At 46.4% G+C, this 14,720-nt stretch overlaps 1 protein-coding gene across 4 annotated transcripts in view; it reads left to right on the top strand.

Annotated features, from left to right (window-relative positions):
- Positions 1–2,693: 2,693 nt before the first annotated feature.
- The window catches only part of Rnf38 (ring finger protein 38), a 105,533-nt gene continuing 93,506 nt past the window's right edge, over positions 2,694–14,720 (top strand). For all 4 annotated transcript variants that reach the window (XM_051187695.1, XM_051187694.1, XM_051187693.1 and 1 more), the window contains exon 1: positions 2,694–3,279. In XM_051187695.1, the coding sequence (XP_051043652.1) occupies positions 2,709–3,279 (571 nt within the window). In that variant the 5' untranslated portion in view covers positions 2,694–2,708. The remainder of the gene's footprint in view (positions 3,280–14,720) is intronic.

The following is a 14,720-nucleotide window of genomic DNA, read 5'->3' as shown; positions in this document are numbered from 1 at the left end:
CAGACTGGCTTCAAACCTGCAATGCTTCTGCATCTCCCTTCCCAGTGCTAGAATTATAGGATGTGTGACCATGATTATCTCTCAGAGTTTCCCTGTGTTTCCCTGCTTGTCCTGGAACTCACTCTGTAGATCAGAGTGAGATCTGATCTGCCTGCCTCTGACTCTGAGTGCTGGGATTAAAGGCATGCAGAACCACCAGGCCTACTTTTTTTTTCCTTTTGGTTTTTCAAGATAGGGTTTCTCTGTATTGTTTTGGAGCCTGTCCTGGAACTAGCTCTGTATGCCAGGCTGGCCTTGAACTCACAGAGATCTGCCTGCCTCTGCCTCCCTAGTGCTGGGATTAAAGGTGTGTGCCACCAACACCTAGCTTCCTTTTTCTTTTTTTTTTAAATAAAAAATTTATGCAACGAGTAGTAGTGGCACATGCCTTTAATCCCAGCACTCTGGAGGCAGATGGAACTCTGTGAGTTTGAGGCCAGCCTGGTCTACAGAGCAAGTTCCAGGACAGGGTCCATTCCAGAGCTACACAGAGAAATGTAAATCATTACATTTATTTATCTGTGTGTGTGTGTGTCCTAGGATGGAACTTTGGTTTTCAGATGTCTTTACCTGCTGAGCCATCTCAATAGCCTATTAGGTCAGCTTCGCAAAAATTTTCAGTTCTACATATTTAGCTGCAAACGATGAGCTTTCATGTTCTTCACAGCTGACTAATAGTGCCCTGATGTGCGTATGTATACCACAGCTCAGCTTCCCAGTTTGAGCTCTCTGACCCCTGAATTGCCTCAGCTGTGCTCCAACCTTGTCACACCTGTGGTTTTCCTACACCTTTCTTATTAACACCAATGGAGGACGGAACCTGAAGTGACAGGGACACAGCAAACAGGACCTGGCCTATGCTTCATTTGCATTGTAATGCGATTCAGGGCTATGCTGGCTCCTTTCTCTCTCTTCCTCCAGTTCTCAAGGCATCCTTTGGTGGGTGCTTTGGGCTGACTAGATCAAACTGCTAGTCTGCTCCTTTTCTTTAAGGGCTGTCAGTTATGGAGTTTGCTCTAAATTCGAGTTGTAAGAGCTGAAACTGGGGTATGGACTTTGGGGATACAAAGGGACTAAACTTTGCTTAAGACTGCTGAGACTCATGACAGGAAAAATGGTCCTGAACAGCGGTTTACAGATGTTCTTCAGTGGGCATTGGGATGGAGGCCCTAACCTGAAAACACCCCCTAGGAAAAGCCTGAAAGTCATGGAGGGAATTCAGGTCCTTTAAGGTCAAGGGAAATCTCACTGTGTTCCAGTACAGCTTTTCCCAACCGATAAGTTCCTGGTGAAATTCTCAACCTTAAGATTTTCTTTTTGGCCGGGCGTTGGTGGTGCCCAGCACTCAGGAGGCAGAGACTGGCGCATCTCTGTGAGTTTGAGACCAGCCTGGTCTACAGAGCGAGTTCCAGGACAGGCTTCAAAGCAATACAGAGAAACCCTGTGGAAAAACAAAACAAAACAAAGAAAAAGATTTTCTTTCTTTCTTTCTTTCTTTCTTTCTTTTTACTGAGATACATTCGGTGTATCTCAGAAGTTTGGCCACATATTTCTTATGTGACCAGGAATGACCTGTGATGCAGCTTTCATCTTTAACTTGTAAGACTCTCTGACCTCCGAGGAGATTGCAAGCTCTTTGAAGGCCTGGACAATGTCTTCATTACCATCGTTTCTCCATTTCTGAGCATTGCTAATGACCGGATAGATGAAAGGCAATGCATCATCTAGTGTCAACATGGAGTTGAAATGTCTTTTTTCAACTGCAGTTGCCAAAGATCACCCTCTTTGCCCTCCCCTCTTTGCTTTGCACGATGCAGGGAAAGGTTGAAGATGACATTTTATTAAAACAATCTAGCCAGCAGCTTAGCTGCATGCACCCTTACCCACATGCCTGTACTTAGAGGCACTCAGCACATGGTTGAGTTTATTTTGCTCTTCCGCGCATAACACAGAGGAGGATGAGAAGGAAATGGGTTCAGCCGCCAACATCACGTTTACGAAAAAGGGGACAAGCGGGGCGAGGGGGAGATTCTGAATCTGCAGAAATCTCCCCCAAATAATAGAAAAGCTTTCTGTGTAGCCCCAAGTGTTTCCTCACTTCACAGTCTCTCCCTCTTCTGAGATTAGGCCCAGTTGCCTGACCGGCTTCCTGTCAGTGCTTTACCAACAAGGACATTTAAAGTGAGAAAGAGGAAGAGAAAGTCAGAGATGGGGATGAGGGTCAGGGCTGAGCCCGACTGGGTTTTGCTGGGAATACAAAACTGGGTCTCCAGGACCCAGGAAAGGGCGCTCATCTCCAACTCTCGTGTCTCCGCCTCTGCGGTCCTCTGGGGGTCCGCGGAGACTGATCTATCACCAATCAGCCTCGGAAGCGAAGGGAGAGTTTCTTTCCTAAGCGTCTCAAAGGCACAAACTTTGAGGAAACAGCTGAGAGGGAGGACCGACGTGCAGGGGGGCAGCGGCAGGAAGCAGGCAGGCGCAGCGCAGGCTGTGCCACGCCGGGCGGGATCAGGCTAACCGGGACGGACCCGGGCACACTCCCCGGTGCAGACACCGCCCGAGGCGGCGGAGCGGCAGGGCCTGCGCAGCGGTCTGCCTGGGCCCTGAGGCCCGCGGCCGCGCCCCGGGGGCGGGCCGGGGGGCGGGGCGGCGCGGGGTGGGGAGCGCGGATGCGGAGGGCTTCGGTCGGGGCCTCCCCGCCTGGGCGGGCCGCGGCGGCAGAGGATCCCCCTGGACGCCGCCCGGGAGCCGCGGCCCGGAATCCGGCGCTCATTGGCGGCGCGGCGCGGCCTCCCCGCCCCCCGGCGTCCCCGCCCCCTCCGCCGCCGCCGCGGCCGGGCTCCGCCTTCTGGCCCGCCGGGAGCCGCCTCCGTCGCCGCCACAGCCTCCTTCGCCGCCGGCCCGGGCCCAGCCAGCGCCCGCCGTGCCGGAGTCGAGTCGCAGCCCGAGCTGCTGCCCGCGGCTCCGCCATGAGCGGAAGCGCCGCCGCCGCGGTCGCTGTCGCCGCCGCCGCCTCAGCTGCCGCCGCCGCCGCCGCCGCCGCGCACTTCCAGCCACGGCCGTCGTCTCCCAGGCCGGGCCCCGCCGAGCTCGGGCCCCCGCGCCGCCCGCGCCCCCCGCCACCACCGCCGCCGCCCCGGCCCGAGCCCGCCGCCGCCGGCCGCCTTAGCCCTCCGGGCCACGGGCCTCTTCGGACCGGGACGCAGGGTGGCGGCGCCTGCGGCAGAGCGCCCGGAGCAGGTACGGGGGTCCGCCGGCGGGGCGGGGCGGGGCGGGGCGGGGCGGGCTGTGCGGGGTGGGGCGAGGGTCAGTCCGGGCCAGGGGTCCCGCGGACAGGGAGGAGCCTTGTCCGCCACAGCTTTGTCCAGCCCGGGAGCCCCCGGGAGCCCCGGCTCCTCGGCCGAGCAGAGCGCCTCACAAAGCGTTTTCGCACCCGCTGGGCAGCCCCCTCCTGCGGGGTGGGCAGGGCAGGACCTCGTGAGGAATCGGCACGACCGGGGAGGAAACTGAGGCTTACCGGGGGAAGTGACTTGCCCAAGGTCACAAAGCCAGCTAGAGTCGTGTCTTGGCTGGGAACCAGGGCCACCCTGGAGCTGGCGCGGGCCGCCAGCCCAGGGGCCTGGGAGGAGGCAGAGCCCCTGAGAACTAGAGTGGTTGGGAGGAGGGGGCAGGGGCCTGAGCCTGGCACACCCACCAGGGTAGCTAGCGCTTTTGGGGCTGACCAAGAGCGGTGGGAGGAGAAAGAGGAGCTGCCTTAGGGAGCTTGGTGCCCTGGGAAGCTAATTTGGGGAGCTGGAGGGAGTGGGGTTGGGGGTGTATGTGCCTCTAAAGGGTTTTATTGAGGTAGTAGTGGAGAAGAGCTTTGGAAACTTATCTCAAGGACCCATTGGTCCCCTCCAGGTCATCTCTCTCATCACTGCCTAGGCTAAGCCAGCCCAGCGGGAATGGGGAAAGAGGCCTGCCTCTTATAAGGTGTCTTTTCCGGGAAATTGCCCGAATTTTGTTTATGCCCCGAACAGAAATGCTAAAAGCACACATGACATAGAAGGCCATACGAGTTTTTTTTTCTCGATGGTCTAGACTTATCACACTTAGAGAATTACCAGAGGAAAATCAGCTGTCCCAGGCCTGAAGGGGGAAGGAAGTTGGGAGGGTTGGGACAAGTAAGTCACCCTCCTGCCTGCTATACAATGCAAGAGAAATCCGTTTTCATTTGGGGTGATTAGGTGAGTTGCATTTACTTTGAGGGCATCTTAGAAAAGGAGAGAGGATGTCAGTCCAGAGGAGAGGGAGAAGGCAACAAACGGATAGCAGGCAGTGAAGAAAGCCCAATAGCAGTCGTGGAATGGGGAAAAAGGAGACGGTATATAGTCAGTGTGGAGGAAGGGAGATAAAGGGATTGCTGAAGGGGAGGGAGGAGGGCAGCTAGTTTGGAGAAAAAGATCGTGATGCTTCAAAGAGGGAGCTAAATACAGTAAGTTTGAAACGAGTCTCTGCAAGCTGAACGCCGTCTACAATGTAGACTTTACATATTGGTCTGACAAAATTTCATGTTGAGTAAGGACAGTTGTAGTGTTTTTATAGACACATACTGGCCTTCGTATCACAAACCTTTCTTCATTCTCACCACTAAGGATACAGGCCCCAAAGTGCCTATGGTATTGTCTTGGAAGTAAGGCTTGACAAAAGAGGGAAGAGAAAGACTAATTAGCAAACGAATTAATTAAGGCCTTTGTCCTGATTGACTCCTTAAAGTCAGCTGTTTCTTTGCTGTCCTGTCCTGTACCTGAGCTTTCCATCTTGGCTGCTGCTGGAAGGGTGCTTTGGGGTTGTAATCTCAGTGTGGGAAGACTGCTGTGGAGGGGTCAAGAGTTCTAGCCTGCTGGTCACCACAGCAAGTAGGAAGTCAGCAAGTTTGAAGCCTGGTCAATTTAGGAAGATTCTGGGATTTTGTTTTATGGTGTGTGTGTGTATTTAAATGTTTACTTTATGTGTGTGGGTATTTTGTCTGCAGGTATGTATGTGTATCACATGTATGTGGTGCCCATGGAGGCCAGAGCAGGGAGTCAAATATTCTGGGACTGGAGTTAGAGGCCACTATGAGCCTTCATGTGGGTGCTGGGATCTGAACTTGGGGCCTGTGCAAGAGCAGACAGTGATCTTAACTACTGAGCCATCTCTCCAGTCTCAAGATCTTGTTTTGAAATGTAATAAGGTAGAGTTCTTGTCAGGCATACTTTAGGCCCTAGGTTCAATTCTAATAGTACAAACAAATGTGACTCTAAGAAACATACTTAGCAGATATGTCCACATGTATGTGCATGTATGTATAAGAAAGTTTATTTGTCAGAGACTTGTAATCAGATACATGCAGCCTGGACAGCAGTGCATACCATTTCATACCTATCAGACAGGCACAACTTAAATGTTCTGGTGAGTGGTAAGTAGTAAGACTGTAGGGAGATACACCTTTGTTGTTGTCTTGCTGGGGATAGATCCCAACTCCTCCCCCATGTTAAGCATTCTGCCATAAAATTTTATCTCCAGCTCTGGAGAAACACTTTTATTTTAAAGACAGGGCCTCACTATGCAGTCCTGGCTGGCATGGAACTTGCTATGTAGACCCAGTTTGGCCTTGAATTTAACAGAGATCAACCTTTCCCCACTTCCCGAGTTCTGGGATTAAGGAACTATACTTTTATATAGTGTTGGTGAGAATATAAGTGGGTACAACCACCTTGGAGAGTAGTAGTGTAACAAATACCTAGTTGAAAGCTGGTTGATATACCCACCATCTAAAATGTGTAAAAACAATAATAAATACAAAAGAAGTGCAGGAATTAATTCTGTTCCAGCTCATGTATGGATGGCACCCATAGGGCCATACATAACCTTCAAAAGAGCCTTCCCAGCACAGACTGAGGAGATGGCTTCCTAGGTAAAGTGCTTGCCTTGAAAGCACCAAAACTCAACTTTGGATTGTAAAAGCCAGCTGGGGCAGTGTTTGCCTGCAACCCTAGTATAGGGGGAGGGCAGTATGGAGACAGATTACCCTGTGGGTTTAATGGCTAGCCAGCCTAGGAATGGATTCAGTGAGAAACTGCCTCAGAAATATGGTGGACAGTGGTAGATGGAGATACCCAAACCACCTCTAGCTTTCACACGAGCATGCAAATACACGTGCATTCATTCATACACTGAATACACACACACACACACACACACAGAGCCAAGGCCCCACACAACTCAACATTACATCGATGTGAGAAAGTAAATAAAAGCAGCAATGGTGTCACATTCCTATAATTCTAGTACTCAGGAGCTAGAACATGTCCAAGGCCAGCATAGGCTACTTAAAAACTGTCTCAACCCCCCCACTCCAGTAAATTGTAGCTAATGCATAAAAATGGACATATATCAGACAGATACTTGATATGGATTGGGAAAACAAATCCCAGAAGAATTTTACAGAATGTTTCCACTTGTATATATTGAAAACTCAGGACTATTTGTGGTTATATACATACATAATAATGTAAGTACATGCACAGGAACTATAACAATTCACAAGTAGTACTTATCTTTGGGTAGAAAAGATGAAGCGTGGGGTAAGACTGGTATTCAAAGAGCTTTAATTTCAAATTAAGACTGGTTAATGTTGGACATGGGGTAAAGAGATTAAGTATATTATTGTAAATATTTTTCAGATGTCTGAAATATTTCTCATATGTAAAGCATTTTCTCATTTATAGAACACACAGTTTTATCCCATAACACTAGGTCTGTAACTACAGCTTCTAGTCCAGCATGGTGTGGTAGGCAGGGCTGCCCCTTACCTTTTCTGACCTGTAACCTATTTTTGCCACGAGTAACTTAAAAAAAAGGGCTCTAAGATTATTTTTAATTAAAAAAAAATGTAAGCGTGGGTGTTTTGCTTGCATGTGTAATGCTGCATGTCTGGTGCTTGAGGGGGCTGGAAGAGGGTGTTGGATCTCCCAGAACTGTGGCTCCCAAAACTGTGGCTACAGTTGTGAACAGCTGTGTGAGTGCTGGGAAGAGTGGCCAGTGCTCAACTGCTCAGCCATTTCTTTCCAGTTGGTAATGGACGTGGAGAATTTCTAGCTTCTCTAAATTTTCTGGTGGACCTAGATCAGCAGTTTGAGCTTTGTCAAAATGTAAATGCTGCTGCATGCTCTGACCTACCAGGTAAAAGATGGGCCACACATCTGACTCTGATGTGCACTAGAATTTAGGACTTGTAGATTTGTTATCAAACAGTCCCAGGTTCTTCCTCAGTCTGTGCTTCGTTCCTGCTTCACGTCTGCATGTGATTTGAACTACACATCCCAGGCCAGCCTTCCACTTCTAAGTGCAGGCATAGGCCACCGAAATGCTACTAACTCTGTGGAGTATAAAGGATGACAAGGGAGCACCTGGGAGATGGTTCAGTGGGTAAAGTGCTTGCTGAGCATTGTGAGGACCAGAGTTCAGATCCCTAGCACCAAGCAAATGCTGGGCAGTGCCTGGGAGCCAGAGACAGGGGATCCCCAAATCAGCTGGCTAGCTAGCCTAGCTAAATTGGCAAGTTCTGAATTGTTTAAGTGAGAGACCCAAGGTGGAGAATCATCTAAGGAGACACGATGCCAACCTCTGGCTGCCATATAAATGTATCCACACCTGACACACATGCATTCCCAGCATGTGAACATGTATGTGTGGACATACATACTATATATATATATATTTTTTTTTTTTCACTAAAAAATATACTAACAATAGGCTTGTATGCCATTATCCATACCCTGTTTTCCAATCTCCTACTAGAGGTAATCTATGTGTTTCAGGCTAGGATGACCTTGAACTTCTAATCCTTTTGTTTACAACTAATGATGGGGAATGCTACGATTGTATATAGGCCTGCACCACCAAACCCATTTTAAACTGTGTTGGGGTTTGGTGCATGCTAGGCTAAGCTTATGTCTACAACTAAGCTATATCCCTAGTATTCTTTCTAGTTTTTTTTTTTTTTAGACTAGCTGGAAGCTCAGGCTGACTTCCATTATACTATATTGTAGGGAGATAGTTCGGTGGCACTGACCACGCCCATTGGGGGTGGAGCCATGGGCGGAGTGACCTGTGGAAGGAGGTCGGAGGGGGCCAGGAAAGGTGCTCTCTTTCTGGCGTGATTTGGACAGGAGAGGATCAGGTTGAATTTCCTGGTCTTCATCTGTCTAGGTTGTAAGTTATTTCTCCCTGAATAAACATCTATTCGGCCTATTTGTTTATCCTGATCCTTATTTACCGCGATACTATATAGCTGAGGTGGGTCTTGAACCCCAGATTTTCCTGCTTCAGTTCTACACTGCTAGAATTTTAGATATGTATACCCACTTGGCTATTCCCATTTTAATCCAGTTTGTGAATTCCTCTTAGGCAGGTAGCCAAGGGGCTCACTTAAGACATTTTATTAGAATTTACAGGCTTCTACCTCATTGTCACTTTATAGTTGGGAGAAGAACAAAAGAGGTCTAACAGAAAGCAAGCCCCAAAAGGTAAATATGTGGGTGTTTGAGAGGGGATGGGGTGGATCTCAGAGCCTTGACTATGCTAATAAGCATGGTCTCCACTGAGCTGCACTCTCAGCACTCATGCCTGCCCTGCTTCTTCATGTTCATTTATTTATGTTGGGTGGATGCAGATGCAGAGGCCAGGGGACAACATGCATTTTCTCCCTCACCATGCAGGTTCCAAGGGTTGAACTCAGGTCATCAGACTTGGCCACAAGTATCTTTACCTGTCAGTCAGCTCTCTGGTCTCCCTCACCTCTTTCTTAAGAGAAAAGTGCAGTTGATGGAGATTGTTGTAGCATTTTGGTTTGTTATCTACATTTGAGCTTCAGCCATTTGAAACTATTATAGTAGTGTTAGGAAATGAATGCTTATTCTTTGGGTTGGAAGTTTCCTCTCTGAAATTCACAAGTTTTTCTTAGACATTATACTTTTAGTTTTGATTGACTTAAGAATTTTTTATTAGCCAGGCTTGGTGGTGAATGCCTTTAATCCCAGCACTCAGGAGGCAGAGGCAGGCAGATCTCTGTACATTCAAGGCCAGCCTGGCCTACAGAGTGAGTTCTAGGAAAGGCTCCAAAGCTACACAGAGAAACCCTTTCTTGAAAAATTGAAAACCAAACTAAAAGAACAACAAAAAAGTCTTTATATTAGGTGAGTTTCTAATGATGAAATTTGTGAGATGCCTGTTTTTACTGAGGCACTTTCTGATAACTCATTTTAGAGGTACAGCATGGCTTTGGGTGGTATTTAAATTTCTTAATTAATTGGTTAATTTATTTTAAACAGGACTGCTATATATGACCTTCAGAACAAGACCACTTATTTCAGGTAGCAAGTGAGGATAAAACTTTTTGTCAGAGCTGGGTTGTGGTGGTGCATGCCTTTAATCCAAGCAATACACAGAGAAACCCTGTCTCAAAAAACCAAACCAAACAAAACCAACCAAAACAAAACAAAAAAAAACAAAACAAAACAAAAAAAAAAAACATTTTGTTAGGAGAGCACCCAAGGGTTTGCAAAATGGTTCTAGTGGATAAAGTTGTTTGTTACCAAGTTTGATGACCTGAGTTTGATCCTTGAGACACATGTAATAGAAAGAGAGAACCTACCCCTGCAAGTTCTTCTCTGGTTTCCACATCATACAGTGATATGCTCTCTTCCCTCACTAAATATATTTTAAGAGTTGGGCACTGCATACTCAGAAAGGACACTATTTCTCAGTCGCACAAATGTGAAGCATTACCTGACATGACCTACCAGGATTCAGCAATGACTATGTCACCCATACTTACTGTGGTTTGGTATTGAAGGCTGGCATGGTACTGGATTTGAGGCTCTAAAGTGTGAATTTTTCTTTCTTGTTTGCTGTTTTTAGACAGGGTCTCCTGTATCTCAGGCTGGTCTCAGACTTGTCATTTGGCCTCGTCTGGCCTTGAACTGCTGATTCCACTGTCTGCAGCGCTTGAGTGCTGGGATGGGAGTACAGTCTTGTTGTACTTGGTGCCAAGCATCAAATGCAGGGCTTGTGCATGCTAGGCAGGTACTCTGGTTACATCCTCAATCCTTGTAGTTCTGTGAGTTGAGCCTAGCATCTCAGTAAATGGTAGGTGAGCACCTCACTACACACACACACACACACACACACACACACACACAGAGGCTCCCAGCTCCCCACCTGGATTTGTCATTAGAAGGATTTCGGTCCTGGTCTTTTAACACTACATGAACCTGAATCAAAGAATTCAGCTTTATGTTTAAACTACTATGAGACTAGAGAAATACAGAAAAAACAAGAAAATGGTTTATGGAAAAACAGAATGAGAGAAATCCACAAGAAAGACAAAGGTGTTTTTAAAATGAAAGTGAGAAAGTAGCTGTGTACTGTATTCGCTCTTATGTGGGGGCATATAATGTTATTTTTCTATCTCTATTTCCTATTCATACTATTGTAGCATTCCTGAATCTCTGAGACCTGAGGCTTTTTAGCCAATTCAAAAATATTTACTCATTTATATTTTCCATTAAGTTGTTGTTTATGCTACCTGCTGTTTCTTTCTTTTCTTTTTTTCTTGGCGAGAGAGGAAGAAGTATGTACCAAGGAGGGTACATACTCCTAGTGCTTCTGAAAATGATGTCAGAGTGTTTTTCACAACAGTTGTCATGGCCAAGTGATATTCCTGATGGCTCAAGGGAGGAGAGCTGTATGTGAAATGGGTTCTGTTGACCATGGTGGATAGAGAAGTCCATTCTGCACTTGTTAATGTCTGCAAGGAAGTTTTGAAGAAATTATATGTAAATAGAAATGCTTAATGAAAATAAAATGGCCTTGTGTCCACACAAGGAGGAGAGACAGATCTTAACTGTGGACCCCATCCAAAATGATTTAAGTTTTTCTTTCTCGTTTTTTTTTCTTAACAGGCTATTAGTGCTGTTTTGGGGTAGAACAGAAACTGGACTGATGTTGGGTAGGTGTAGAATGACGGGCTTCACTGTGTCTCTGTCAAGTCCTGATACAGAGAGCTATTTCTGCATTTTCCAATTTTGTAGTAAAATATATGTAGGAATAAAAGTGAGAAAGTGTGAATATAATAATTGAATTTGTTCAGACAAATGGAGAAAAGTAGTAAGAGGAAGAGATAGATGTATGTATGAAAGAAAGAGTTGCTAGGTGGTAGGGTATTCTTTGTAGGGTTTGGTGTGCTCCTGCAGTTGAAGAGAAGGTGCCCATCTCATTCTGCACTAGCATGTTTTAGCACTCCTTGCCAAGCAAGCTAAGGTTGAGTAGGCTGGAAGTAAAATAAATTTCATTTCATAGTCACCTTCAAATATCGAGCTGAGATGCTTGTGATTAACAAGATTATTTTGTTTGGTTTATTGTAAGCTGTCTTGCTTACCATAAAAAACTAGGTTTGTGTCCCTCCTGAATTCTTATTGCTGCCCAGTACATGTCTGAGCATCTCCCAGTAGTGACTTTAAGGCGCAGTCTGAGCACTGGTCCACTCCAGCGAGGGCCTTCATGTCAGCCAATGCTGAGGCTCGGGTGGGCACTTTGGGCAGGTTGTTTGCTTTTCCTCTTTGTTCGGCTCCCTGAACTTCTGGGCTTAGTGATTGTTCCTGTCTGTCGGGATGAGCTGAGCAGGATTCTTGATGGCCACCCACAAGAAAAACCCACAAAGGCTGAGGATGGTTGAAACAGGATGATTGCTGGGAGTTTGAGGCCAGCCTGGACTGCATAGCATTATCAGGCCAGGCAGAGCTACCTCGAAAGACTTTGTCTCTAAAAGAGAAAGAGAATGGGAGGTGGGGGCGGAGAAAAGAAAGCAAGCCCCTACAGACACTAGCAAGCAGAACCAAGACCACCATCGCAGATCCAGTTCTTCCTCCATTGCTGCCTGCCACTCATCCTTCTCCCCTGTGAGCCTGGAAAGCACACCCTTCCCGAAAACATACAAAGAGGCTTTGTGCTTTGCGGATGTTCTGAGAGGCGGGATCACTGTGATTATAATTCCCTAAGCACAGCCTAGTAATGGGGGCAGGCAGGGTAAGATGGTATCCAAGTTCTTGTTGGTAAGGAAAAGTCAGGCGGGGATTAAAAATTATCTGGAGACAGCATCCAAAAGTGGATAATGGAGCGTTGTTGTAATGCTGACAAGAGTGAGTCTAAGTGAATATATTTCTGAGTTTTAAATCTACTACTTGCAAGATACTTGAAGCTTTAAAAAGCACAAGACTGTGCCTGGGATATTTTTTTCTGTTCTGAAATTATAATTGAAAAGTACTTCAGAAGATGTGTTTCTGTGTTTGTTTACCTTTATGTTTGTATTGCTGGAGAGACTGTTCTAGAAAGCAGTGTCTTGTCTATTAGCTAGAGATACTCCCACTAATTTAGTCTTAAAAATATTTATCTTTATTGCTTTATTGTTTTTATGTATTTGTGTATGAATGTATTACACTTGTGAGCATGCCCAAGGACGATAGAAGAGGGAGTTGGATCCCTTGGGGTTGGAGTTAGCAGGTGACAGCTTTGAGCAGCCTGGGAACTGAACCTAGGTCCTCTGCAAGGGCAGCAAATGCTTTTAATCACTGAGCCATCTATCTCTCCAGCCCCTCTAGTGGAGGTTTGTTTGCTTTGTTGAAAACAGACTTCCACTGTGTCACCCAGGCAGGCTTTGAACTTGTCATTCTGCCTCAGCCCCCTGAGTTTTAGGACTATAGCCCTTTACCAACAAGCCTGACTTTCAATTTTGTGAGGTTTTTTGTTTGTTTGTTTGTAGGCAGATAAGTTGATTTGGTATTGTTACCACTAGAAAAAATAGCTAGTCTGGGATATGTGTTAATACGCTTTTTTAAATTAATCAAGTATTTCCTTTAAAAATATTTTTTTGAGCTGGGCAGGTCTATCTCCGTAAGTTTGAGGTCAGCCTGATCTATAGAGTGAGCTCTAGGACAGTTACACAATGAAACCCTGTCTCAAAAAACCCAGAAAAATAATATATATATTTTTTTGAGATAGGGACTCTGTGTAGCCCAATCTTGCCTCAAATTTGCTATGTAGCTAAGAGTAACCAAACATCTGATCTTTCTGCCTGCACCTCCTCAGAGCTGAGATTATGTAATTGTGTTACCATGCCCAGTTTAGGGCAAGCATTCTAACAGAGCCAGCTGCGTCCCATAGCCCATTTTATTTTGTTTTGCCTTTTTTTTTTTTTTAAACATTTATTTTGTGTATGTGTGCACACACATCTGGATGTCAGATGACAACTTCGGGAATTGGTCCTTTCCATCATATGGATTTCAGGGATTTAATTCAGGTCATCAGCCTTGGTGGCAAATGCCTTTTAGCCATAGAGGTGTCTTACTTGTTCCCAGGTATAAACTCTTAATATCCACCACTCAATTTCATGATGTGCTTCTAAGCTTTGTTGTTGGTCATTCAGTGAAAATGACTTTTTTTCTTTCTTTTTTTTAAACTTTGTTTCCTGCCTGTCTGCCTTTCCTTTAGAAGTTTTATTTTTTAATTTATTTTACGTGTATGGATGCTTTTCCTGCATCTATGTCTGTGCTCCACAGGTGTTCAGTGCCCAAGGATTCTAGAAGAGTGCACTGGATCCCTGTAGAACTGGAGTCACAGGTGGCCTTAGCTGCCCCCATGTTGCTCAGTTAGTGCTCTTGATCACTGAGTCATCTCTGCAGTCACACCCCACTGCCCCTTTGAAATATTCTACCTACCTACCTACCCACCCACCCACCTACCCACCCACCCATCTATCTAACTACCCACCCACCTACCTACCCACCCACCCACCCACCCACCTACCTACCCACCCACCCACATACCCACCCACCTACCTACCCACCTACCCACCCACCCACCTACCTACCCACCTTCCTACCTACCCACTACCTACCTACCCACCCACCTACCTAAGACAGGATTTCACTGTGTTTCCTGGGACTTACATGTAGGTCAGGCTAGCCATGAACTAGCAAAGCTTGCCTCAGCTTTCTGAGTGTTGGGATTAAAGTCCTACACCAACATGCCTGACAAGGTAGGTAGGTAGGTAGGTAGGTGGGTGTGTGTGTGTGTGTGAAGTGACCAGATAGAGGAAGGCTTTGGATCCTCTGGAGCTAGAGTTGTGGGTAGCCTTGAGCCTGCCAGAAGTGGGTGCTGGGAATGGAACTCTGGGCCTGTGCAACAGCAATACATGCTCCCAACCACCAAGCCATTTTTCCAGCCCCATTCTCCTTTTTTTTCTTTTTTCTTCTTTCTTTCACCATTTTTTCCTTTTCTCTTTTAGAGTCTCAGGCTATCTCAATGATAGCCCAAGCTTATCTTGAACTCTGAACCTTTCTAAGCCTCTTGAGTGCTGGGGTTATAGACAAGCACTACCGTATTTAGCCTAGTCTTCCTTCCTTCCTTCCTTCCTTCCTTCCTTCCTTCCTTCCTTCTTCCTTCCTTCCCTCCTTCCTTCCTTTTCCTTTTTATTTTTTCTTTTTTGCCAAGAGAACAAGATTTTATTGTGCCAATAATGTGCCAAACCAAAATTACCAACTGACATTAGGAGAAAAGCGACTTATTAGGATTAAAAGTTGATGGTGGCAGTTGGGGAG

This window comes from Phodopus roborovskii, unplaced genomic scaffold (assembly GCF_943737965.1).
Source record: "Phodopus roborovskii unplaced genomic scaffold, PHOROB, whole genome shotgun sequence".
Lineage (NCBI taxonomy): Eukaryota > Metazoa > Chordata > Mammalia > Rodentia > Cricetidae > Phodopus > Phodopus roborovskii.
The sequence above is the reverse complement of the archived record's forward strand: the minus strand, read 5'-3'. Positions and strand labels throughout refer to the sequence as shown.